Source organism: Falco rusticolus, chromosome 3, assembly GCF_015220075.1.
Source record: "Falco rusticolus isolate bFalRus1 chromosome 3, bFalRus1.pri, whole genome shotgun sequence".
In the NCBI taxonomy this organism is placed as follows: Eukaryota; Metazoa; Chordata; class Aves; order Falconiformes; family Falconidae; genus Falco; species Falco rusticolus.
This window is the reverse complement of record NC_051189.1, coordinates 85,111,291-85,136,012: the sequence shown is the minus strand read 5'-3', so window position 1 is coordinate 85,136,012 and position 24,722 is coordinate 85,111,291. Positions and strand designations below refer to the sequence as shown.

Here is a 24,722-nt window from a genome sequence, read left to right as displayed (position 1 = left end):
AACACAGTACACCTGAAAAGCATGTGTCCTTTGGGGTATTTCCAAGCACGGGGCAGGCTGGGAAAGAGAAGCACCACATGATACTTTCAGTTGCTCAGGTGCCAACACTGGTCATACCATTGCAAATTCAGCATGAAAAACTCAGGCTGCTGGTATGAACTGAGCCAGCCATCATCCCTTTTTTCATTCTCCTTCTTCCAAAATTTTGATGAAAATGTACAGTCTGGGGAGCCTGGACGTTAATGTGAAGAATTATGCTGTTAAACTAGGTGTGTTATTTATGACTCTCAGCTGGAAACATCGTTGTTCAGGAGCAATCCTACAATGGTGAAACCACCAAACTCTTTTCCTGTGCTCTTTCCTGTGTTTCCTACTCTAGTTATCTCCTACCATGCAAGATGACAATTGCAAAATGTTAGGTTTGCACACCCTTTCCTGATACTGGTGGATCAGTCACTATTAGCAACTGATGAAGGACTGGAAAAGTACCTGTGTGTTTTTGGGGGGTTTGTTTTTTATTTCTTTGGTTTTGTTGGTTTGGGGGTGTGGGGTTGAGGGTATTGTTTGTTTGTTTTCCTGAAACATTATTGGTTTTGCATTAGCTTCTCCAGTAAAGCTGGGAGGGACAAAGTCCCTTAAGAGGGATCAGTAAATTCTTGAAATATTTGGCCTCTAGAAAGTATGGTGACTAACCTTCCATAAATGACCTGGCTAGATTAGATCAGATTAGATTGGAGAAGATTAGATTAATATAGATTAGAAGGCTTTAAATGTTTAAGTCCAGGAGTTACCTGTGATGGCCTGAGCACTACTGAAGCACGTTGTCCATCCCATTTTGTTCTTCCAAGTCTCCCTACTTTTGCCTCTGTGGTGTTACTGATATATGTTAGTAATTAGTAGCCAGACTACAGCTTTTCTGAGAGGCTGGAAATGCTGTAGCCTTTGACGATTCAGTGGTAAAATGTGTTGAGGGAGGGAAATAAGGGTAAGAAGTGACAAAATGATGATGATGATGCTTCCAAAAGAGTGGTGGGGGGTTTGTTCCTATGTAGCAAACTGCATCTTTTGCTCAAAAAATGTCCTTTTCTCTTGGCTCAAAAATCTGAAAAGAATAGGGTCAATTAAAAGCGCATTGTGATTTATTTAAAATAGACTGGAAAGTAACAGGCACTTGGTGTTGATACCAAAACATAAAAAATTACGCAGTGTTCCTCTCGCGTATTTTGGATTGGTTTGTTCTTGGCCTTCCCACACTCACTTCTCACATGCTGCTCATTCTGGGTGGGAAGATGCTGTGCTCTGTGGGCTCACTCACTTCTTTAGACCTCTTTTGGAAAAGAAACTTACTTCTTTTGCTTTGATTGCAGTGCATGGCACCTGGGACGAGTGGTCTCCATGGAGCTTGTGCTCTTCCACGTGTGGAAGAGGGTACAGAGATCGGACCCGTACGTGCAAGCCTCCACAATTTGGTGGGAACCCCTGTGAGGGCCCAGAGAAGCAGACAAAATTCTGCAACATTGCACTTTGCCCAGGTAAGGCAGTTAGAGATTCAAAGCCTTCCCTCCAGCAGGTCTCCCCGTCTCTGAAGATGCCCACACACGGCTCACCGAGTAGGTCTGTAGCTGGCTCAGCTGAATGAGTACACTGTCCTAAAGAAGGTCCTCTATAAGTAAAGGACACACTGAAGGAGGAACCTAGAGGTGCTTTCTAGGGTTGCTCAGCTCAGCATTGCCTTAGGTTCAGATTTGCCCTGTGTAATAACTTTCAGAGGACGCATTATATGGGTTGGATCTCGACTGGCTCAGTTATCACTACTGCTTCCAAGACCATCTTAAGCTTCTCAGCTGTTATCTCCAGTGAATGGTTTAAAGTTCTTTCACCTAGCTTGGCTTGTTATTGTGCTGGAATTAATTAACAGTTTTACTTGCTAGAAATACATGTGCGTTAATTCACAGCATATGCAAATCTTCTCTGTAACTGATCCTGTTTTGGATGGTGAGATGGACCAAGAGACTCCTGAGAGCCTTCCATGCCATATTTCAATATTTTTAAGTGCCTTTTCCCTACCCCTGGGTCTCACTTCCAAATGGCTCTCCCTGAGTTTTGGTTGGAAAAAACAGAAATAAAACCTCAAGATGAAATGGCTTTTACTCAGTGGAAATCCACTTGTGCTCCTGTAGCTTCCTTCCCCTGAACCAGACTGGCCCTGGGTTTACCACAGAGTCACCCTTTATTTAAGTCTGGATGTCCTGGTGAACATGATCTGAACTCAAGGGAGCTCCCCAACACTCCCTCCCTCTCCCAGGTTAATGTCAACTGACATTTTTCCAGTTTAATGAGAATCATTATAAGACAATATTATTTCCCTGGAGGATGAAAGGGATTGTGGGAGTGGTGAGAACTTTGTGAAAATATTAGTGGGAAGTCTCCTGGTGTTTCACACCCGGTTTTCACCCCAAGTAGCTATCCTCAGATTTCTGGCCACTGTGCAGAAGACTCTACTTGGAATAAAAACATCCCAGGCAACAAACTGGCTCTGTCATAAAAAGACAAATTGAAGAAGTCAGACCTGGCATTGCTTGGGCAATAAAGCATACCCTGAGTTAACATTGATCCATAATTAATTTAAATACAAATAAATATGTGGATATGCTGCCGAGAATGAAATAGTGGTGGAAGAGACAAGCAGCCCAACTGCAAGACTTCAGCTCTAATTAATGCCACAAAGGCCATCAGTGGCTCTGCAGTGCCAAATGAGTGCAGCACTGGGGAATCATTGAAGCACAACAATGGGCGCTGCTCAGCGTTTGACACACCAGATAGTCATATTGCTTATTACTGTGCCGCTCTGAGGATTTATTACTACAGCTGATAAAAATGCTTGCTGCAGGGACAACAGAGCTTTTGTTCCTCTGGAGCAGCAGATACCACGGGCTGAGCCCCAAGTCCTTTGGAGACAGAGAGAGAATGAGGAAGACAATGCCAGTCTCTGCATAGGCTACACCAGCCAGACTCCAGTGAACATTTTTGATAGACTCACACTGCGGTGTGACAACGGCACCGAGCAGTGTTTGCTGTGGCTGTGGTGGAGAGCCCTCAGCATCTTGCCCAAGAGGCATCTTTACATCAGTGCAAGTGGCTGGAGGTGCAACACGGACATCCCTGTTTCTCTGTTTTTTTAAACATCTTTGAAATTACAGTCTATGAATAAATAATGTCTCATCTCAAACAAAATGAAATGTTCTTGATCCCCCACTGACTGAGCAATTTATTTTTCCACCTCCAAATACTCGCATTTGTGGTCAGCTGCCAATCACCACTGCCACAGCAGCAGGTACAGCTTTGGTAAATTCAACTTCTTTGGTAAATGCAACATTTACTTTGATAAATGCAATCTCACTTTTCCACTATGGGATGCTACCGGGAAGCAGACACCATCAGTGCATGGGAACTAGCAGCACTACCTTCAGTCAAAAAAACCACATTAATTTATACCTGGTAGGGTCTACTTTGTGGGGTTTGGGATCATTTCCAAAGAGGAATCACCTGTCAGTCACCACTTCTTGCATTTACCCTCTTCAGGATTGATAGGCACTGGCATGATGCTTTGAATTTATGCACAATGAAAATATCAAGCTTGGATTACTGAAAACAAGCACCTTTTGGAAGTACTTTTATGCCTGCCTCATTTTTCACACTTCCTGAGCTCACGTGACCCCCTCTCAGTTTAACAGTTGCTCATATGGATGTTTTTGACATTTTTTAACATGTTTGCAAACAAAAAGCTGTTCAACTGCAATGGGGATTATTCAGGGCTGTTTCAGTCCTTGAGGATTACACAGGAGCTCAAATTGCATATATTTTTCTTGGACTGACAAACAAAGACAAAGAAAATGAGCTGCAATCTACAGCAACATGATTTGAGCTAGAATTCAGACTTTTCAGGGATTCAGGTTGTTTTTCTGAGTGAGAGCTAGCAGCTAATGAGAGCTAAACAGAGCATGATGACCGCTGCTAATGAGAAAAAAGTGCTCCAGGAATAGCAGACTGGGTGATGGATCTGTTGATCAGGGACCAATTAGGGGGTAACTGCCACACTTGGGAATGCCTCACACTGTACCACGCTAATAAGATGTATTCATGCTTCTTTCCAACCCCATCCCATCATAACCTCTCTTGTCCCTCCTTCCTCTATTTAATTATCAAAGACACTGCTGTGTAGAGACATATCAAGCCTGTCAGTGTTAATTCACTGTGAGAAAGGTACATTGACCACACACATGCACTCTGCTCATGGTCTCCTGTTGGAGCACACCTTTGCTCCAAACATTTCCCAGCTAGCAGCATGAATTCCTGCGAATAATGCTGTGATTCAAGTTTCTGTGTGAGCTTTAATGAAAAACAGCACATTTAGGTGCTTGAGAAAGTTCTCTTCCTGCAGACTAATGCATTGCTTCTGGGTGAAGAATGGGTTCCCTCAAAAAGTGATGATTGCCCAGAAAGAGAAATGTCATGGTAATGTATTGATTCCTTCAAAATTTTCAGTGAAAATATGATCCATGCTCTCTATTTTGACATTATGTTATGATCAGCAATAGTACTAGATTTGACTTTCATGATGGAATGTGTAATATCAATAATTTCAACTTTTACAGTGTTAACATAGAGTATGGACATAAAACCAGAAATGTTATGGCACTTGCATCCAGCCAGGCCATAACATACCAGTTGGAGGTTGCAGAGGGTCCCAACAAATTGCCATTAATACAGTTGTTTGAACTTTTTCTTGACAATCTTTGCCCTCTCTCACACTCTGTGACTCCAGTTTGTCCTCCCCTGCCTTGGTCCCCTGTAGGCAAAGGCCAGATACTCTTTGCACATGTCTCCTTCCAGTGGGAGCGATTTTCACATTCCGTTTTGTTATCTTTCTTTGGGCCACTCAGTGGACGGCAACTGGAATGAGTGGTCGAGCTGGAGCTCTTGCTCTGCCTCCTGCTCCAACGGCACCCAGCAGCGGACAAGGGAGTGCAATGGACCTTCATACGGGGGAGCCGAATGCCAGGGACACTGGGTGGAGACCAGGGACTGCTTTCTGCGCCAATGCCCAGGTCAGTGACCAATGACTTTTTCTTTCTCTTGGGTCATCTTTCTCTGCGGTCCCAGGCAGGCTTTTGTAATTTTTTTTCTTTGTGGAAGAGTTGCACAGCTTTCACCAGTAATGCAGTAATAAGGAGATTGTGGATCATACCACTAGACCATGCCAGCTGAAATCCATAGCTGGCAAATGCTCCAGGAGACCCCGGAGAGGTGAGTGATTATCCACAGGGGATGTAGTGATTATCCACAGGGAACGTGTCTCTCTAACCTTAGATATCAGTTTTCAGCATGTGCTTAAAAGAAACACAAGCAAAATACCAATGAAACCCTTTCCTGGTCTCTATAATGGTTCAGTTTTCTTGGCCTTTTTTTTTTTTTTGTTTGTTCCTCTTCTCCTACCAATTCACTTCTCCTAGTTATAGTTGAAGCAAACAGGGAAGCAACCTCCATTGTATCACAGCGTTGAACCTTATCTATGATGAAGGAAGTCTGGCACAATGAAGTCTTGATTCATGCTTATCTTAAACTTGTCACTTTGCTTATATAGCTGTGTCTTAAATATATATATATAATGGCAATAATAATAATAATAGCAACAACAACAACAAAACTATTATTATTATTATTATTATTATTATTATTATTATTATTCCTGCCTCCCCAGCTGTTGTAGCCAGTACCTTACATTCAGAATAATCATCTTGTCTTTATACCATGGACCGTGGGCTCCAAGACAGCTATTTCATGCAGGAGATGCAATGAAAATTGAAGCAGATACCAGAGCACACTTAGCACCAGGAATGTGCATTTCTCAGACTGACACCAGCACTATAGAGTTGCAGGTGCAATTTGCTCCTGGTTTTTTTGCAGAGGTCTTGGGGGAGGCCATTGCAAAGGGACTAATTGGGTCACCTGGTGTGGAAAATATTCTGACCTGGAAAGAAGGCTTGAACAACTAGAAGTCTTCAAGATTGCTCAGCAACTAATTTTTCTTGCCAAGCAAGAAAATGTTTTTTCTTCTCCTGGACTATTCCTTGCCTCTCCCTGGATGCTTCACCATGGGACCATAGGACTGAGAAGAAGTGGAGCCCTGAGTTGGAGACTATCTTTCTCCCCTTTCTGAGAGAACAGAGATAGCCATAAACAGCTCAGCTCTTTGAGGCACTTATACCTTGCTCAGGTGAACAGGTATTGTTCCGTCCACTCCACAAGCATAGAAGCCAGTAGCTCTTCAGCCTGGTATACCTGTTTCCTCACAGAATCGCTATCCTCTCTGGTAGCATCACCACCTGCATCTGCAGAGCGTAAGCAGTATTTAACACAGGTATTGGACTTTCCTACATGGTCTCTAGTAGGTTTGGGTGTTTAGGTATCTCACTCCTTCTTTGCAATTTATGGACAACTTCAAAGACTAAAAGGGCCTCACTTTTTTAGACAGCCTTGTCCCACTGATTTCAGAGTTAGCTGTCAAAGCAATGTTGGTCATGTATTTCACTGCATACAGTGCCACTAATGAAAGCACCAGAGGTTGGTACTGTCCCTCTTCATTGATAATTTTCTTCTACTTCTTCAAGGAGAAGGATCCCCCATCCTCCCAAAAGGAGTTAATAAACCCAAGATGATATGTTAACTTCTAATTAAAACTCAAATAGTCATCAGCAGACTTAGGTCCTTGCTCTAGTTCTGTCACTGAGTTGCTGTTTCTCATCTGTGATGCAGCAGAAGAGATGTTTCTCTACCTTGCAGGCTTGTTGTGAGGGCTAATTAACATTTTTATAGGGCTTTGATAAATGCCATTGTTAATGTAAAAGAAGTAGCATTTTGATAAATGCCATTGTTAACATAAAAAAGTAGCATTTCCACTGAATCTGTAAAGATGCTGGGAAAAGATACAATGGCATGAGACACCGTCCCAAACCTCTTTCCAAAGCACGTGAAAAAACAGTGCAATAGGAATCGCTGGAGGGAGGTTTATTTGATGTTTCTTCGTGGTTTCTTGCCCAAAGGCTCTACTGGTCTCTCTAAATCCCTGAGCCAGGCCTTCCCTGGCAAGGCTTATTTTCACACGTACATTGCACATCCCAATCAAATTCCGGCTATGGACTTTGGCTAGCAAATGTGGCTGCCAGGCAGATTTAATCTCTGCCCACCTGAAGACTGTTCACAAGCACAGCCCCAGATCTGAGCCCAAGGGAAGAGGTAGGGCTGTTTTTGCAGGTGGTGAGGATTCTGAGAAACACAAGAGCACCCTTTAACCATCCCTGGAAGCATTCAAAAAACACTTAGAAGTGGTGCTTAGGGACATGGTTTAGTGGTGGACTTGGCAGTGATGGGTTAACAGTTGGACTTGGTGATCTTGAAGGTCTTTTCCAACCTAAATGATTCTATGATTCTATTAAAGGGCTGCTGCAATGGCGAAGAGCACACTGATTTCATGTCTGTTGAGGATCAGACAAAGATCTGAGGCAAGAGATCTCCCTTCCCACAAAGCCATGCTTTTCTCACCCTGCGTTCCAGTGCTGACCTTGAGACCTTGCCTCCTTCTGGGGCAGATTATGTTTGGGCATGACAGGTTGTTTCTTTCCTCTTTTTTTGTTTCCAGTGGATGGGAAGTGGCAGGCTTGGGGAGTGTGGGGCAGCTGCACCACCACGTGTGGAGGTGGGACTCAGAGACGTGACCGAGTGTGCTACGGGCCCTTTTTCGGTGGAGAGACTTGCCAGGGACCCAAGGAAGAGTATAAGCAGTGCAATGACAGAAAGTGTCCTGGTATGTATCCCAGACCCCTCACACTTTCCTTTACATGAAGGGAACTTTGGATTTTGAAAAGGGCTTCCACGTCCTGTGTCAGAGGGCTGAATGCAACATGGAATTGTGACCGAGTTGGACCCTGCCCGTAACCCAGGCACAAGATGTGTCAAAGGCTTGATTTAACTGTTGCAGCAGCCAGTGTAACCATGCTGATTTCAGTGAATGTTTGGTAAGTCCCACCAGCCTAACCTTAATGTTTTTCATCTTTTCATTGCCATAGAATCGTAAGAGGAAAAGAGACACTATCTGACAGCAAAAACTGTTATCAGAGTCTCAAGTCCATGAAGCAGCTGAGCACTGAGGATGCTGCAGTGGTTTCCCACCCTTTACTTAGCCTCTGGGAGACCTGAGCACTACTGGCAATTTTTGAAGACAGATCTGTCTGCATCTGTCAGAGCCTTACCCAATCTCCCTCCTCCAGCTGTAGCCATGGGAGCAGCATCCATTTGAGAAAAAGGGTGCAAAAGCCTGAATGGAGGGCGAGGGAGCTGTAGGACAGAGGAAAACCTGAGATTTAATGTGACAATAAGCAGGAGCAAATATTTGAAATTGGGACTGTTCCTGTCTGTCTTTCACACAGTATACAGAGGCCAGAAAAAAGGCTTGTGCACCATTTTTATTTCCTTTCTCAGTCTCAGTTGAAGCGCCTGGTGAAATTGCTGGTGGGGAATCAATGGCCTATGTGATGTTGGCAGTCAGATTGCATCGATCGTAACAGGCTCTGATTTTTGACCGAAAGGGTAATTAATTGTCAGAGCAGCTCAGTGAGAGACAGGAGAGATTCTCATGGCAGTACCCTGGCAGTCCTAGTGGAAAGGGGGTGTCTCCCTAAAAGACAAGCTGGAGCTCGGCACGGAGGGAGCGGTTTTGGTGTAGATGTTTCTGGGGGTGGATCTGCCATGTTGAGGACAGCTGACCCTCAGACTCCCTTGCAAACTGCTGAAGACAAAGATGAAAGCCGAAACACTTCAGTGTGGAAGTTTCAGCCTGTTTAACTTGGAGATAACAGAGAAAAGGGCTGTGTGACAGCATATTCACTCTTTCCAGCTACACTCTAATAAAAGACATCACCTTTCCTTACAAGCTGTGCCTCTCAATTAGCAGTGGCATGTGAGAATCTCTTCTAACTGAGCCATAAAGCTCTCCCTCACCATAGAAAATCTTTGCACGGTGTTGTCTGCTGGTGTCTAAGAGCAATGCAGATTTAGTTCAGCTTCAGTGTGTGCCAGCTGGGGCCCTGGCAGAACAAGCCCAATCTTTTCTTCTTTTTCTGCAGGGGCTGATGCCTGTGCAGTGCTCAAAAGGAAAAGGCATGTCTCAGGGACTGAGCCCTGCTAGGGTTCAAAACCGGAAGGGTCTCACTGTAGTTCTTAATTTGCAAGGGAAGGAAAAGGTGAGGAATCATCAGAGGCTAAAAATAAATCTGCTCAATTTGTTCTCGAGAAAGTATCAAATGCCAGCATGATTTGATATGAACAGAAGAATTGAGCTTAATTGGGTTAGTTATTAGAATCTCCCCGTGCAAATAGGGTACGCTGGTAAAAAAGATTTTGTTATGAAGCAACCTCAAAAAGAAAAAAAGAAGGAGAGAAAAAGAGGATGAAATTATTCTCTCCTAGCCTGGGAATTGCTTCTGCACTCACTGGCAACACAACGCCAGACAATCAGTGTATTTCTAAAGAGCATCTCTGATCCACAGCATCCCTCAGCGGTCCCCAGGGAGACTGCAGGAGGGAGGAGACCAGGAAGGTTTGACGGGTCAGAGGAGAAGAAAGGGGAGGTCGGAAGTGAGCACACTCCCTTTCTGCTTTCTGATGTTTTCTGTTATTTTGCAGCCGAGGATGCAAGAATTTTCCCACGCCACACCCCAGACCCTCCTTTGAACCACAGTTTGATGTGGGGAGTCTGTGACAATGGTCAAAGCACTGGTCCAGGAGGCAAGAGTTTTGCATTCAGCTCCCCGCTCTGCCACAGGCTTTCTGGGTGATCATGTACTGGTCACAACTGGGTGACTTAATCTTGTTCTCCTACAGCTCCGTGTCAACAGGTTGGAAATGAAACTGTCTCTTTTCCACCCATGTTCTGCCTTACCTACAGAACTCACAAGCTGTTGGCACAGGGACTAGTTCTGCATATGTGCCGAGCACTGCAGGGGTCCCGCTTGCCCTATGGGATTTCATTACAATAGCAATTACACAAGAAGGAATTTTAAAACAGGGGAAGAAGCATCTGTTTCCAACCAGAGAGTGAAACTTGTTCATTATGAATGTCTACTGAGGAGGTATCTGTCTTTGAACTGCAGCTGGGGCTGGAGCCACAGTCTTGGAGCTTGACTCCAGGAGCAGCGATGTGTAGATAGCTTATTGGGTCTTGTATGAGTCCTCCAAAGAAACAAGACTTGCCGTGCCTGTAATCTTAGGTTTGAGCCTTCCCCACAGCCAGGCTGGTGCTCTGGGTAGTTCCAGAGCAGCAGTGGGATATGTCCATCACCAGGTATTTGCACTGTGATGAAGGTCCTGAAATGGTCTATGTAAGCATGTCCATTGCATGGTCCCTTGTAGAAAGAAGCCTTCAGGGTTATTACTGCCCCGCAGCTCCCTTAGGACCAACATGAAAACTCAAGGTCTCCGTCTTTTTTTATGGCAGATGAACATTTTCCCTACAACCTTGGCATGTCTCTACTGGCATCACTGGACCCTGGTATGGGCAGTGCCTTCCTACATGGGAAGGAAGTTCAGCAGGCAGCTGTCAGGCTCCACAGCTGGTTGGCTTTGGCTTTGCAGCTGCCTTTCCTGACCAGCTGCAGGCATGCACTCAGCTTTCTTTTTATTCGTAGTTTTACATGCACAATAAATAAAAGCTGTAATCGAAAACCACTGAATCAAGTTTTTTCTTCTTCCCACCTTCAGGAGTGATAAATAGCTTTAACACCATCCTCATGTACCCCTCTGTTTTACATGCTGTAAGTAATGAGTTTCTCAGCAAAAAGCTCTCTTGCAGTGACTGGTTTTTTACCAGGTCCCACTGACTCTGGGGCCGACTCAGCTCCACGCAGACAGGAGCATCCAAAACCCTCCTTCCAAAGAGTTTTCTCTGTGATGTCTCAAAACACATTTCTGTAGTCTCCCAGACTGCAGCAGTGTTTGGAAATGAGCTGCTGATACAAATGCAGTCTGCTGGTGCTCAGATCTTCTCCCTGTGTCCTCACATAAGCTGGCAGCAGACAGAGGACCTGAATGAAGTCCACCCAGGGGTTATGTCCATCTGGTTTTGTCATCTACTTGCTGTTCTTTCCTTCATTCTTACTCCAATTTATTTACCCTGAACTTCATTTTAGACACATCCGACCTTGAAGGTGGTGACCCTTAAGGATGGAAGGAGTAGAGCCTGGAGCCATGGAGTTCACTTACGAAAGGTGGACATCTGCACATTAAACAAGAAAAGAAAACTCTTTAGTAGGGCGTAGCAACAACAGCTTTCTTGCAAAGACCTGCCACAAGGCAATGGAAATGTGTTAGTGGACTCTCCCAGGCTGTTACATGCACATTAGCAGGCTAATCCTCAGGATGGATGGACACCCAGTTTTCAGACAGGCAGAGCAAATTCCAGAGAAGTTAAGTGGCTTTGTCAGGGCCCATGCACCAAGCAGCTGCAGAGGTGGGAGTTCACCTCCAGGTCTCCTGGCTGACACCACAGTGTTTTTCCCCTGAGACCAGGCTCCCCCGTTTCCTCTTTCCATTCCCTTTTCCATGTTCCTGCTGAGGAGGAAGCTTTACCAATGGAGTTTTTCCTTCCTTGCAGAGCCCCACGAAATCTGTGATGAGGAAAGTCTTGGCTCTGTGGTTTGGAAAGAGACTCCTGCTGGGGATGCTGCAGCTGTCCGGTGTCCTCGCAATGCCACTGGTAAGCATGACGGCATGCCTTGGCTCAGGGGCCAGACCACCTTCAGTGTATTCTTCATCCTTTGACTCCAAGATAAAGGAGAACCTGGCTGTGGGAGGACAGGACAGGCAAATGGACTTCCTTTCCTTCACTCAGAGTGAAACTGACTCCTCAGGGTTTCTGTGGTCCTTCACTGTTTAACAACTTCTTGGTTAGTACTGGAGAATCTGAGGTGGTCTCCCATCCACCTACTGCCTAGTCCTGGGACAGTTTTGCAATCAAGGGTTACTGTAGTATGTTCTCCCCACTATCTGCAAATAGCTCTGCAAAATCAGGTCGGGTTTTACTAGAGTCGTATAGACTTGGGTGTTACATTTCTCTCCATTGTCCATAAAAGAAGCTAGTATCTGAAAGCAGGAAATGGGAATTGCATTGTCCACTCACACTCAGGTGCTTTCCTCTCCTTCTTAGACAACATAGCAGCTCTCTAAACGTTTCTTCAGGTGCTCAAGTTGATGATCTGATCATTGTAGTGTTAAGTGGTAGGATATGGGCATCCAGGTGTTGTCTGATGTGGCCATGGCTGTGTGTTCCCCAAGGAGTGGAAAGCAGTGCAGAGAAGGTTCCAGGAGACATGCTGGTGGTGGAGCTTGTCCTCAGCTGGATGTTCCTCACTCTAAGGCAGGAACAGAAATGGGGGCAGCAGTGTCAATAATAAATGTAATAAAGTTTTTATATTGTTTGAATGAGGTTGTCAGATACAGACAAACCCTACAGCTCCCTTTTTGGCTCACGCAGCCTGAGACAGTCAGTATCATCCCAAACACTAACGTAGAAGAAGGGCTGTATCCATAGGAAGATCACTGAATCATTTAGCAGTATCGATGGGATTGTGGACCCAGCAAAACCTGCTCCTCAGAGACTCTCCAAACAGCAGCATAACTGCTTAGGCAAGGTGATCCCTCTCCCCTTCCTCCTCGCTGATTTCTCTGCTCCTCTGCATCGCAAAGGCATGTGATTGCCACTGCAAAAATTACTGTAGGCTGAAGCTAAGGAAAGGCCTGGGGGAGGACCGCAAGCAGCTTTCAGGGTTTTTCAGCTGATGCAAAGATGGTGTTGATGGGTATTTATTCTCCTTGAGACTGTGTAGGCAGCACAAGCCACTGTAGCTGGTTTAGATGCAAGTACCAGACTATGCCACCTGGGGAGGCTCATGGAATTTCCTGAACCAGGACGAAAGCTGCCCTCCAGGGCAGAAGAAACATTCTTTCACCTTGACTAGCCATGTCCAGTTTGCAAGGTTATGTTTTCATCCCCAGTTCCTTTAGCTGTCCTGCTCCTCCTTAAGAAAATGCAGAAGAAAACAGAAATAATCTTTCCTACATGTTTTCACGTGTTGTTCAGGCATCTGCAGATGCCCCTGCTACCCTTTGTGCTGGTAGGTATGCCTGCGTGGATGCATTGGCCAGTTCTGGGTGACCTCCATCAAGGTGCTTGTCTTTTCATACTGCTGTCCTCACTCCCATATTCATTTCTTTCCTCTTCCAGGGCTGATCCTTCGAAGATGCATTTTAGATGAAGAAGGGCTAGCTTATTGGGAGCCTCCTACATACATCAAGTGTGTTTCTATTGATTACAGGAACATACAGATGATGGTAAGGCTGTCTGGTTTCTCAGCTCAGCAGGTTTGGGATCCCCTCAAATGTCTGTTTACACCACTATAGTTACAAAAAAGAAGGAAAACATCATTTTCATGTTAAAGGGAGATGCCAGCTCTCCCCTGCTTTTCTCTTACTGGTTTCATTTGCTTAACTAGTGATGCATGTATGGACAAGGGATGGTTCCTCACTGGGTATTTCAATATCTATCTTGGCAGAATCCATGTCCTACCAGGTCTTTCACATCACATTATCAGTAAGAATATCTGTGACTGTATCACCTTTAAATAAGCCACTTATTTTTTGTTAGTCTTAAATTCATTGTTGTGACGAATTTCTGCTGGTCTCCTGTGGCTTGCCTTATAATGGCATTGCCTTTATAAGAACTGCCCTCCCATGTTCAGGGCAAGCCACAGTCTGTCCTAAAATAGTTCCAAATTGTTTATAACAAAACAAGGGTTTGGGGCAAAATTATTCTGTTGGCTGGCCTTGGGTTACGGCCAGAATAGCACCTGTGTGGTAAAATAATCTTTTCTGAACCTACACAAAACCTTTCCTTTGTGAGCATATAGAAATTTTCACTTCTGCTCTCCTACCATTTTAAAGATGCCACAGGCTTTCAGGCCAGTAAAGACTGTCAGATTCATCTAATCTGTACTCTGAATTATCAGGAAGGTCAAAAACCTTCCCCCAGCATTTCCTTCACTGACCTCATTAACATCACTTTTACTGTCCCTAAAGTGTTTGTCATGTTTCTTTCTGTTTCTCAGGCCAGGGAACATCTTTCCAAAGCTCAGCGTGGGTTGATGGGAGACGGGCTGTCAGAAGTGCTCCAAAACCTTGTGGAAATCTCCCAGGATGGGACCAGTTACAGTGGGGACTTGCTGTCCACCATGGACGTACTCAGGAACATGACAGAGATCTTCCGTAGGGCTTATCATAGCCCCACTCCTGGGGATGTGCAGGTGAGCTGAGATTAATATCTTGGAGACCAAGGCCAGGTTACAGATGCATGTGCATGCACAGGGCTCAGTGTCTGATTACATTCTTTGTAGCCGATACAATGCTGATGAAAAGCCAGACTGTTTTCTGTCCCAGTGAAGTGTCTCTCTGTGTTAACAATCTCTCCTTTCAAAATTATTCCCCCTGGCTTATAAGGAACTTGAAAACCAAAGTCACCCTGAACTATTTCAACCTGATAGCACTTTACTGTGGAGTCTAATTGATACAAGGACATTATTTGGAAGGGATTTCACTCTAATGACTAAAGGAAAGATGATCCTGAGGTATTGGGTACCTGGATGTTGATGTGGGAGAATGTCTTGATGGCTTCTTATCCCGGGGATTTACTTTCAGCAGTTGCATGCAGAGTGGCTACAAGATATACCCTTGGGATGGCTCACCACCCCATGACTTGAAACATTAAGCTGATCCTACAGGATCTGCAATGGGTGATAAAACTAGAGAAAAAATCAATGGTCTTGAAATATCTTGTCTCCTTCCTTCTCGTGGTGTGCTGCAAAGATACTACCATGCATAGCACCCTTTTGATCAATGACTACTTCTCTTGCCTGGTCACAGACTAAATAGGATAATAAGGTTTCCCTGTGCCGGAAATAACAGAAATAGTAGAAAATAGAATAGAAAGAGATTTATACAAGACAAGATCATCTGTTTTTAACCAGTTTCTGACAGATATCTACCTAATCTGTTCTTAAAAACTTTCAAGAATGGATACAAGACATATTCCCAGTCCAACACAGCAGATACAGTAGTCAGTGAAGGCCTTGGGAAAAAGACCTTACTACAATCTGTTTTGCCATTAACATCGCTGGGGGCAGAAGCCTGTAAAATGCTGTGGGACCCTTTGGGGATGGGACCATAAGAACCCTCTTGAAGCATGGCTGGTTCTTACATGTTCCTCTCACATCACTTTGTCCTTCCGAGCCTGGGCTACATTTGGTTAACCACCTCTTTTTTCCTCTTTTGTCTCCCTTCTCCAGAACTTTGTCCAGATCATCAGCAATCTTTTGTCAGAGGACAACCGGGAAAAATGGGAGGAAGCTCAGCTGGTATGAACCTTCAACACCTTCCCTGAAACAAAGCAGGCTTTCAGTGTAGGTTAAGCCATGACAATGGGAATTTCCAAGTGTCTACATGACCTTCTAGCTCTTCTTGCCCACAATGTGTCGTGTGCAACATATATCCGTTTCAGCCACAGATCACAAAATATTTCCATCCACCAATGCTGTTCTCCTTGGATAAATCCTTATGATGAAAGAGACAGACAGCTCAGACACAGTCACCTCTGGTCAGCCTCAGAGCTGACTGTCAATAAGCCAATTCATGCAGCTGGTCATGCAGGTGAGCTTAGTGCCTGGCTGAGCCATATTTATGGGGTAATACAGTAAGCCACAGGATCTCAGCCAGAGTCTCTGCATGAAGAAAGTGAAAGACTGGTGGTGAATAGCAGATTTTGGATAAGTCTTAGAGGTCAGGCTTGGTTTGGAGTTGATAACCCTGCTGGCTTGCTAAAATTCCACTCTTTCCTCTTGCCAAGACAAAGAAGTGGGATTACATGGGTTTGAGTTCCTGGCTAAAATGATGCAGGACAAGCAGGATTTTCATAGTTGAGAGCTGGGGTCTGCTCAGTTGAGCTTCTGGTTCTGCTCAGCATGAGCTGAGCCAAGGGTTCAGTTACATTTTGATTTATTTCTCCTCTCAAGGTTGGGGATCCTGCTGAATAATTCTGTACTTAAACTCTCATGTATTGGGGGAAGGTGTTAATTGTTTTTCTGTCTGTCTTGTATGGCCTTTGTCTCTTCTGCCTCAGTTGAACTCTCTGCTTGGGCTTGTGTCAGACCTGTTCCCTGTCCTTTTGCCATTGCCTTGGCCAGCCCTTGGGCTGCTCAATGCTGTCATCTCACTCCAACTTTTGGGAATCACCTTACAGTGAAATAGTCCTGCCTCGGACGAGCAACTCTGGTGGAAGGGCCTATGATAAAGCTCGTTTCTTCCATGTCCATTCCTCAGTATCGCACCTTGGAACACAAACACCAGCTCAGTTTGCAAAATAACCTGAACAAGGAATGTAACTCAGCCTTTGTGAGAGATCAGTCCTATGGAAGGTACCCAGAGGTGTGGGTCAGAACCCAGCAGCTCTTTTTTAACGACCTGATACTGCTGCAAAATTCCTCAGAGACATCTGGAAATACCAAGCAATCGAGAAAAAAATCACCCAACACGAAGAGTAACCTGAGAATCCAGAAATATTCACACCAACCCGGGAAGTCTTCTGGGAAAAACTCCTGACAGCAAGTGCTGACACAGTTGTTGACAGTCCAGAACATGAGGCAGAGACTTGAATACATTTCCTTCATGCAACAGGAACTCCACCAGGAACTAAGCAGCCTTGTGGACCTGTTCTCTTTTCTCCCTGAGAGCTGGTGTTTTCCCATTGCATTTGGCAAAGGATGACATGGTATGGCTCCAGGTGGGCTATCTGGATGTGGTCCTGGGCACTGGCTCTAGGTGGCTCTGCTTGAGCAGGCAGGTCAGACCAGATGACATCCAAGATCCCTTCCAAACTCAACCGTTCTGTGACTCTGTGAGTCTGTGACCAAATACTCAGTTTCAAGCCTACAGGTGCATGTAGACATTTCAGCACAGAGCAGAGGAGACTGTCAAGTTGTCATGACAACAGGGAAACCCTGTTGATCTCCTTAAAAACAGCTGTAGCTTACTCTTCTTGGCAATTTGTGCCCACCAGCTTTCCCTGTACAATCTGCTTTTTGCACCTATAGACAGATACAGCCCAGCCTGCTACCAGCATCACTGTAACCTACATGAGTGGGATCATGGGCAGAACGTTTGCCTGGCATATATTTTAGCGGGAAACAAGATGATAGACCAACACTATGACTTTAGGTCACAGAAATCTTCATGAACTGGGTGACCACAGAGGTTTCATCAGTCTGTCCTTCTCCCTCAAAGCTGCTGGGCCAAAATTGTGCCACGTGTTTTGCACGATTAACTAGTAATTTTAAAGCAAGATCTGTAGCTCCCTAATTGATCATTAAAAGTAAATGCAACTTCATCACAGTCTCACATCCCAGTGCCCTGTGGCTCCCCAGGCAGAGATGTTCAAGGAAATTAAAAAGCAAAAAAACCCAGAAAATTATTCAGAGAAAAGCTACCATGTTTTTTGAAATTGTGTTGGTCATTATATGACAAAAGCCTAAGAGACAATGGTCAGTGTAACCTGGAGTTAATTTGACCTTGTGATTTCAATCTCTAATAGAATACAAAAGCATACTGTTAAAAACAGCTTCCTCGCTCACTTCTCCTCAAGTCTACCCCTACTGTACTGGTAGGAGTTTTTGACCTGATCCTGATATGGTTTTAGTCTTACCAGGCTTCTTCGGATAGGCAGAGAGAGAGAGACACGCATGGCCTCCCCTGCGCTCCTTGCCTGTACACTCAATGGCTCAGTCTCCCCCCTGACTCCATCCCATCCTGCTGTCCTGCTTGTCCCCAGCCATCCCTTCGGCTCCACTCAGCCACCTCAGGAGGTCTGGATTATGGTGAGGAACCAAAAACGCTGTTAAAAGTGGTGGAAAAGGAAAAGAAGAGCTGAACTGCTGTTCTTCAGCCTCTCATGGTATTTGCTAAGCCCCTGTGGGCAAATGTGCTTTGAAGAAAAGACAGGTAGTCAGCACAGCTCATTTCAAGTGGATTATCTTTTATGAAATCTGTCACTGGAAAACTAGTTATTGTTTAACAGCCTTGTGTTAGCCTGGCAAAATACAGGCAAAGAAGAGTTACTGCCAATATCTTTCTAATCGGGGAAACACCAGGAAAGAAAAAAAGAGGCAGAGACGCTCCAAGACAGCCCCAAAAGAAGCAACTTGGTTATTTGGAAAGTGAGTTCGTACTGGCAAAACAGAAAAGCAGAAAACCAGACCGTGATGCTTTTCTGGATAGGATTATGCAATCTGATGCCTGGGATTCAATATTAGACCATGGAGGTCCTTTGGCATGGCTGCTTTCAGTCAAGTGATAGCAAAATTAACTAAGCTCGTTGAGGTAATGTTTGGTGGGCTCCCTCTCAGTAGGTAACATATATATATACCATCAGAAGTAGCCCAAATATGTTTCTCAGGCCAAGTATAAAATACCTGAGTGTCAGGGAAATCTAAGGCTTGAGAAAAGCTCTCAGAAGCTGACAGAGAGCAAAGCTTCAATACATCAACATGAACACATCTTCACTCTCTGTCATGATGTCTCTGGATGTGCAATTGCAAATGCCTCTGGCCAGTTGTCAGCTAGGCTGGTCCAAATACCCAAGTCCATGGACCTGGAAAGAAAGTAGAACTGTATTAAATCACGGCTGCTAAGACTGTCCTAGTGTGTTTCTATTCTTGCATTAACTGCAGGAACAGGACCATAAAAAACATCAGCAGTATCTTACCTGCTCCGGGTGGGGTTGTTGGTAGTAGAGGTAATCCTAGGGAAGGAAAGGAGATGGGTAGGTTTTCTTCTGCTCCAGAGAGTCTCAGGCATTTCCCTTTGATTTGCTTTGAGATATTGCCCTCCAGCCTAAATTTTATCAATCTGAATGTCTTATTATTTCTTGCCCTTTTCTTTTTATTTTTCTAGGCTTCTTTTAGGAATTCTCAGTCCTCATTCTGCACAGCTCCACAATACTCCATTATACCCAGCATATGCTTCCAGGACATGTGTGAGGACAGAAACCTTTGCCCTCAGAGAAACTCATGCCATGCTCATTAGTATCTGTGCTAGTCAGTATTCTCCCTCTCTCTGCAGATAGGGCCAAACGCCAAGGAGTTGTTCAGGCTCATGGAGGATTTCATTGATGTCATCAGCTTTCGCATGAAAGATTTCCGGGATTCCTACCAAGTGACGGACAATCTGGGTGAGCTGATTTGCGTTCCCCGTGTTGGGGAGAGACCCCAGGAAGCTGTAATTACTGTGCAGTATGTATAACCTGGGCTGTGGGAAGGGAAGGAGGGAAGGCAGCAGGTGGTGGAACATTAAAAATGTCTGGGGAAAGACATGGATGATCATAAATACGGGGTGGATTTTCTCCAAATAAGTTAGGACTTCAACATGAAGAAGAGATTTCACAGAGAGATCTGAGAGGTATCTATAGAACCATGAATGGAGAACAGATGACAAACTGGGCAGAACTAGTTGCTTCCTTTTATTTTTTTTAACGCAAGAGCTGCACAGCAGCCAATGAAGTGATCAGGCAGCAAGCAAACAGCAGGCAGTATTTGATTTATGCTGTATGCACAATCACAGCATGGAACTTGTTGCCAGAGGATGTTGCAGAAGCCAAAAAGTACAGATGGGTTCATGATGGGATTAGGAAAATGCACAAAGGAGAAGTCCATTGGTGGCTGTTACAGTTGATGATCTGGATATGGCCGCTAGCTGAGGAAGTCCTGCTGATTGCTGGAAGCTGGGAGGACAGACCAAGAAATGCCTTGGTCTGTTCTTTCTCACACTTCTTAACAGCTGCTACTGGCCACTCCTGGAGACAGGACACTGGAGTAGACTGACCTCTCTTCTGCCAGTCTTGATGCAGGCAGGTCCTTTTCAATGAACAGAAGAATGAGTCCCAACAGTTAGTGTCATCTTCCTCCATGCATAGACATTATCTGAAGATAGCATCACTCCTATAGCTATCAAGATCCAGCTTCACTCATTCTGCTATCCGATTTCCCACTATTGCCTCCAATGCTTTTTTCAGCACGTGAATTTATTAAGGATGGCTAAGGTTACTTTTTTTTTTTTTTTTCTTGCTTGCTTCCCTCTAGTCCTCGGCATTCACAAACTGCCTGCAAATGCAGCAACTGACATCACCTTCCCCATGAAAGGCTGGAGGGGCATGGTGGAGTGGGCCAAGAACTCAGAGGACAAGGTCACCGTCTCCAAGAGCATCTTGTCTTCAGGGCTGACAGGTAGGCAGCACAACCAGAGCACTTCAAAAGAGTATTTCTTCATTTTCTAAGACAGGTTCCTTCAACTGGCTGTTCTTCAAATTCTCCTTCTAGCTTAGCTGGATTTGCTCACAGAACCTTTGCTGCGTGAAAATAAGGCTTTCAGAGGTGCCCTGGCCAAGAGTCAAACCTAAACTCCTTGCAGAAGTTCAGGGGCAGGCTTAGTGCCTGGATGTGGATGTAGATCTCTTAAAAAAGCAGTATAATTAGAAAAGAACAGGATTTGGCACAAAAACTCAGAGCAACACCACAATGATGATTGCTTCTTCCAAGGATTCTGAACCTGGGAAGAAATTAAAACATCCCTGTGTCTGCCGAGTCACTCTGTCACCGATGCATGTGAATGCTGAGATAAGTCTGCAATCCTCTTCATGTCACGTTGGGTGCTGAACTGAGTCTTTCATGCATCCCTGAGTACACTGGCTTGCCATTAGGGGTAGTGAATGGTAGTTGTCTCTGTGGGTACTGCATAAGAATGGTTAACCAGAGCAAGCAAGGCAGGTGCAACAGGGGCATGGCTTTGCCACCTATCACCATGGCCATGTAGGCAAACAATGCTGTAGTTGCCCTCTAGGACTGGATCCAGCCCTGATGCGGTCATCTAAGGGTAAGCAGCTGGCTGTCAGCATGTCACACTGAGCAAACAATGGGTCTGAGTCTGCTGTATGGACAAACTTTGCTAGGTTATGGTTTTGTGGCAATTGTGTGAAATGTCCTGCCCTCAGAAATGAAATGCATGGGCGTTTATCACTCAGGTTACTGGCTTCGCAGCAGGGCATGGATATGAGCCACAGTGTGGAGGTGGGAATGCTGGATGCGTAAGCCAAGCTGTCCTCACTGCCAGATGTGAAATGAAACTTGAAGGGTTCTGAGCATCCAGCCTTTACCTGGATGCAAGTCCCAGGAACCAACACAGAGTGCTAATCTTCTAGCAGAACACCTTAACGTTTGGCAGGATTGAGCCCTAAGTTTTCAAAAGCAGGACCCTAAGCTGGGCAGAGTGCTGGGAAATGGTGGGTTTTCCTTTTAGATGCCCTGATGCTGTATGTTTCACTAGTGGCTTTGAGAGAGCAAGCTGCTGGCTGCTGCATCAGCCTGTGCTGTTCTTCCTTGGGACAGAGGCCAGTGACTGTGAGCTGTTGCTGTCAGAAGACCTTTGGCCTCTTCTTGTCATACCAGGACCTCTTGTCATGGGCTTCCCTACTGGGGATAGAAACATTGCAGCCATCAGCAGCAGCCTCTTGATGAGGCCAAGAACAGTTAAGTGATACCCCCAAGGGTAAACAATGAGTCACAGGCAGAGCAAGGATCACGTCAAGCACTCCTTATGTTTTGTTGTGCCTTGAGGACAGCATTATCTGCCTTGGAGGAGTTGGAGTAAGTTGGGAGGGTTATTACAGCTTGTTTCAGGAGGTTGTAAAGCTTTCAGCTTTGGAAACCTTTCATCATTCATTGGACGAGCTACTGGCACCAGACACAGGCAGAGCTGATCCTGCTTTGGGGCTGAAGGCTGTCCCAGAGGCCTCATCTGCTTCCCCATGGTACTGTTTTCCAGATTCCTATTAGAAACATCCTCACATAGAGCTGTTGTAGGGCCCCCGAGCAGCAGTCACTGTGGAAACAAAAGGTGACATCTACCCTGAAGAACCAGCTTCCCATCAGTCTTTACCTTTCCATGGTTTCCTGATTACCACCCACAGTTCTACTGCCCCTGCTTTGGGTATCTTGTGCTGGTGGTCTTTCTAAGGGTTTACTCAGTGCTTAATAGTGGAGATGCACCTCTGTTAGTTTTGATCCTCGCCTTTCTTTGGCTGCTGGGAACAGGAGCAACTATCCTGAGCAAAGTGATGGAGACAGGCAGCTTGGTGAGACCAAAACCAGACCCCGTCACTACTGGGATCTGACCTTGCACAGTTGGTTTCAGTGGGCCAGCACTGATTTATATAGTTGAGTGAAGTGCCTTTTGGGGCTGCAGGCTGTGCCAATGCTGCTGGTGAGCAAACATTGCTGAGGGGATGTTAGATGACCAAAACACAATGCTCTTCCAGATGGGCAGCACATCAGAGGGTTTAATTTCTGTATACCAGGATTGATGGGCATTTTCATTGTTAAAGATCTGTCCCAAACTGAGAGGCAAGCCTCCGCTTCTATTACAACCAGGATCCTGTGCCTTCTTGGGAGGATGACAACCCAGCCTGTGGGGCTTAGGTCTTTGCTTACTCACAGTCTCATAGGAGCACACGTTGTTTCTGTAAATGCCCTACCGAATCCTTTTAGAACAAAAAGGCAAAACTCGCTTTGAAGGCAGCAGGATCCTTGTTTGCATAGGGATTCATGGGAAATGCCAAAAGGCTGTGCCGGCTTTCCTGAAGAAGCATGTCTTATGCAATTGCTCTGCAAGCCTGTCTATCAGTCTCCCCTAGTTAGGTTTTCACCAACTATCCCACTCGAGCCCAATTTGACAAAGAGGAACATAGACATGCAGAGTCATGTCTGCCCTGCACTGATGGAGCAGGCGCACTGTAAGTTCAGCCTGAGTACAAGACATCAGAGAAGCCCCACCGCAGGGCACTTCCCCAGGCTTCCTCAACATTGGTTTTCACCTAGCCACTTTCTTTTTCTCCCCCTGAAAATCTGGCCACAGGGCTGCCTCTGCCACTTGTGCTTTTTCAGGGAAAAGTTCTTACTTTTTGCAGCTGGGCACCGTGAAGCGCAGGAGGAAGAGGAGGTGGAGGAGAAGGTCAAATGACATGCCCAGAGGTCACACAGATGATTCAGAGGCTCATCTGGGAACGTGGTCCCCGCGGCCTCCCAAGGCAGTGCATAAGATGTGGGGTCAGACCAGGCACAGTGGGACAGCTCCCCTTCTTGTCTGCTCTTGTCAGCCTGAGCGCAGCTCTTCTCTATGATGGCTTAATAGCTACAGACGGGTCCAAATGCCTCTGGGTGGCTGCAAGAGACCTTTTCACCCTGCAGATTTGTCTGCTATGGTGCTGTCGGAGGAATTAGTGGGATTTCTGAATGGGGGAGCACCAAGCTGGTCATTAGGGATGAGCGAGCCCTACGTGAGGGCAGACGCCTGGGGTGCTGGGTCACCCCAAAGGCACTGAGCCCTTCTTTGGGACTGATGGAGACCCGGTGTGGTGGCATCAGGCACTGCATCCCACCACAGTGATGCTGGCATTGACTGTGCCCCAACAGAGACCCCTCCATACAAGGCCTAATCCTGCACATGGGTGTCACATGGGGACAGCTGACATCCCAACCATCTCAGTGCTGTTGTATTCTTCCCTTTCCTTTGGTGTCCTGCAGAGACGGACGACTCCTCTGTCTTCGTGGTGGGGACCGTGCTGTACCGGAATGTGGGCAACATACTTTCCCTCCAGAGGTAAGGGGGGCTTCCTGGGGAGGGTGAGCAGCTGGGATATCACCAGGATTCCCTGCTGATCTCTCTGGCTGAAAAGCCCTAGTCTTCCAGGGGAAAAGCAAAGGTCACTAGGTGCAACGAGACAGACTTTTATTTGCAGTGCAAATATTTTGACCCCCATTGACGGATGCTGCATGTTCAGGTGGGGTGATGCATCAGAGACATGGCTTGCTGAAGGGGCAGGGAGGTTTTCTCCATCCATGTTCAGCACTGTGCACCACAGATCTGAGGGGAGGCACAGTGCTGTTGCCGCTGCCACATGCCTGCCAGCTGCTTGCCACCCTTTGCCCTCCAGGAATGGATTCTCACGCTGCCCTCCTCCTCACAAGGGATTTTGGGGGGCTTGACAGACGGGGGATGCTTAGCTGCCTTGATCCTTCCAAGCTACCAGGAAGCTGCCAGCCGTGCTGAGCCCTCCAAGAGCATGACGGCAGAAGACAGGCTGAGGGAGAAGAGAGGAGAGTAGTAGCACGCCTGGCTGCACATGTCTACCATGTTCCCGGCTGCTGCAAACTGCCTTGGGCACCGAAGCTTTTGTGTTCAGTGCTCCCTTTCCTTTTCTTCTCTCCTCTCCCTTTCTCTCTCGCTATCTTGCTCTTTTTTTTTTCCCAAGGCTGGTACTGAGGCAGTAAATTAAGCATCCTAAGGCACCTTCTAAATCTGTTCTGCACTGATTAGCGTGAGCCCATTTACCATAAACACCAGGGCATCTCTCCTCACCGATAATCATTTAAATACCTACAGATTTAGCACTGGCAATGGCAAAAGAGCTCCGAGTGAGAGCAGAGAGGAATTAGCAAGCCAGCCAACTGTATTCTGTAATA

General features: G+C 45.8%; 1 protein-coding gene across 5 annotated transcripts in view; it reads left to right on the top strand.

The window, feature by feature from the left end:
- The window catches only part of ADGRB1 (adhesion G protein-coupled receptor B1), a 294,612-nt gene that overhangs the window by 145,803 nt on the left and 124,087 nt on the right, over positions 1-24,722 (top strand). For all 5 annotated transcript variants that reach the window (XM_037381503.1, XM_037381502.1, XM_037381500.1 and 2 more), the window contains exons 6-15: positions 1,368-1,532; positions 4,944-5,108; positions 7,700-7,864; positions 11,708-11,809; positions 13,337-13,443; positions 14,217-14,411; positions 15,450-15,518; positions 19,273-19,381; positions 20,289-20,432; positions 23,784-23,859. In XM_037381503.1, coding sequence (XP_037237400.1) covers positions 1,368-1,532; positions 4,944-5,108; positions 7,700-7,864; positions 11,708-11,809; positions 13,337-13,443; positions 14,217-14,411; positions 15,450-15,518; positions 19,273-19,381; positions 20,289-20,432; positions 23,784-23,859 — 1,297 coding nt within the window. The remainder of the gene's footprint in view (positions 1-1,367; positions 1,533-4,943; positions 5,109-7,699; positions 7,865-11,707; positions 11,810-13,336; positions 13,444-14,216; positions 14,412-15,449; positions 15,519-19,272; positions 19,382-20,288; positions 20,433-23,783; positions 23,860-24,722) is intronic.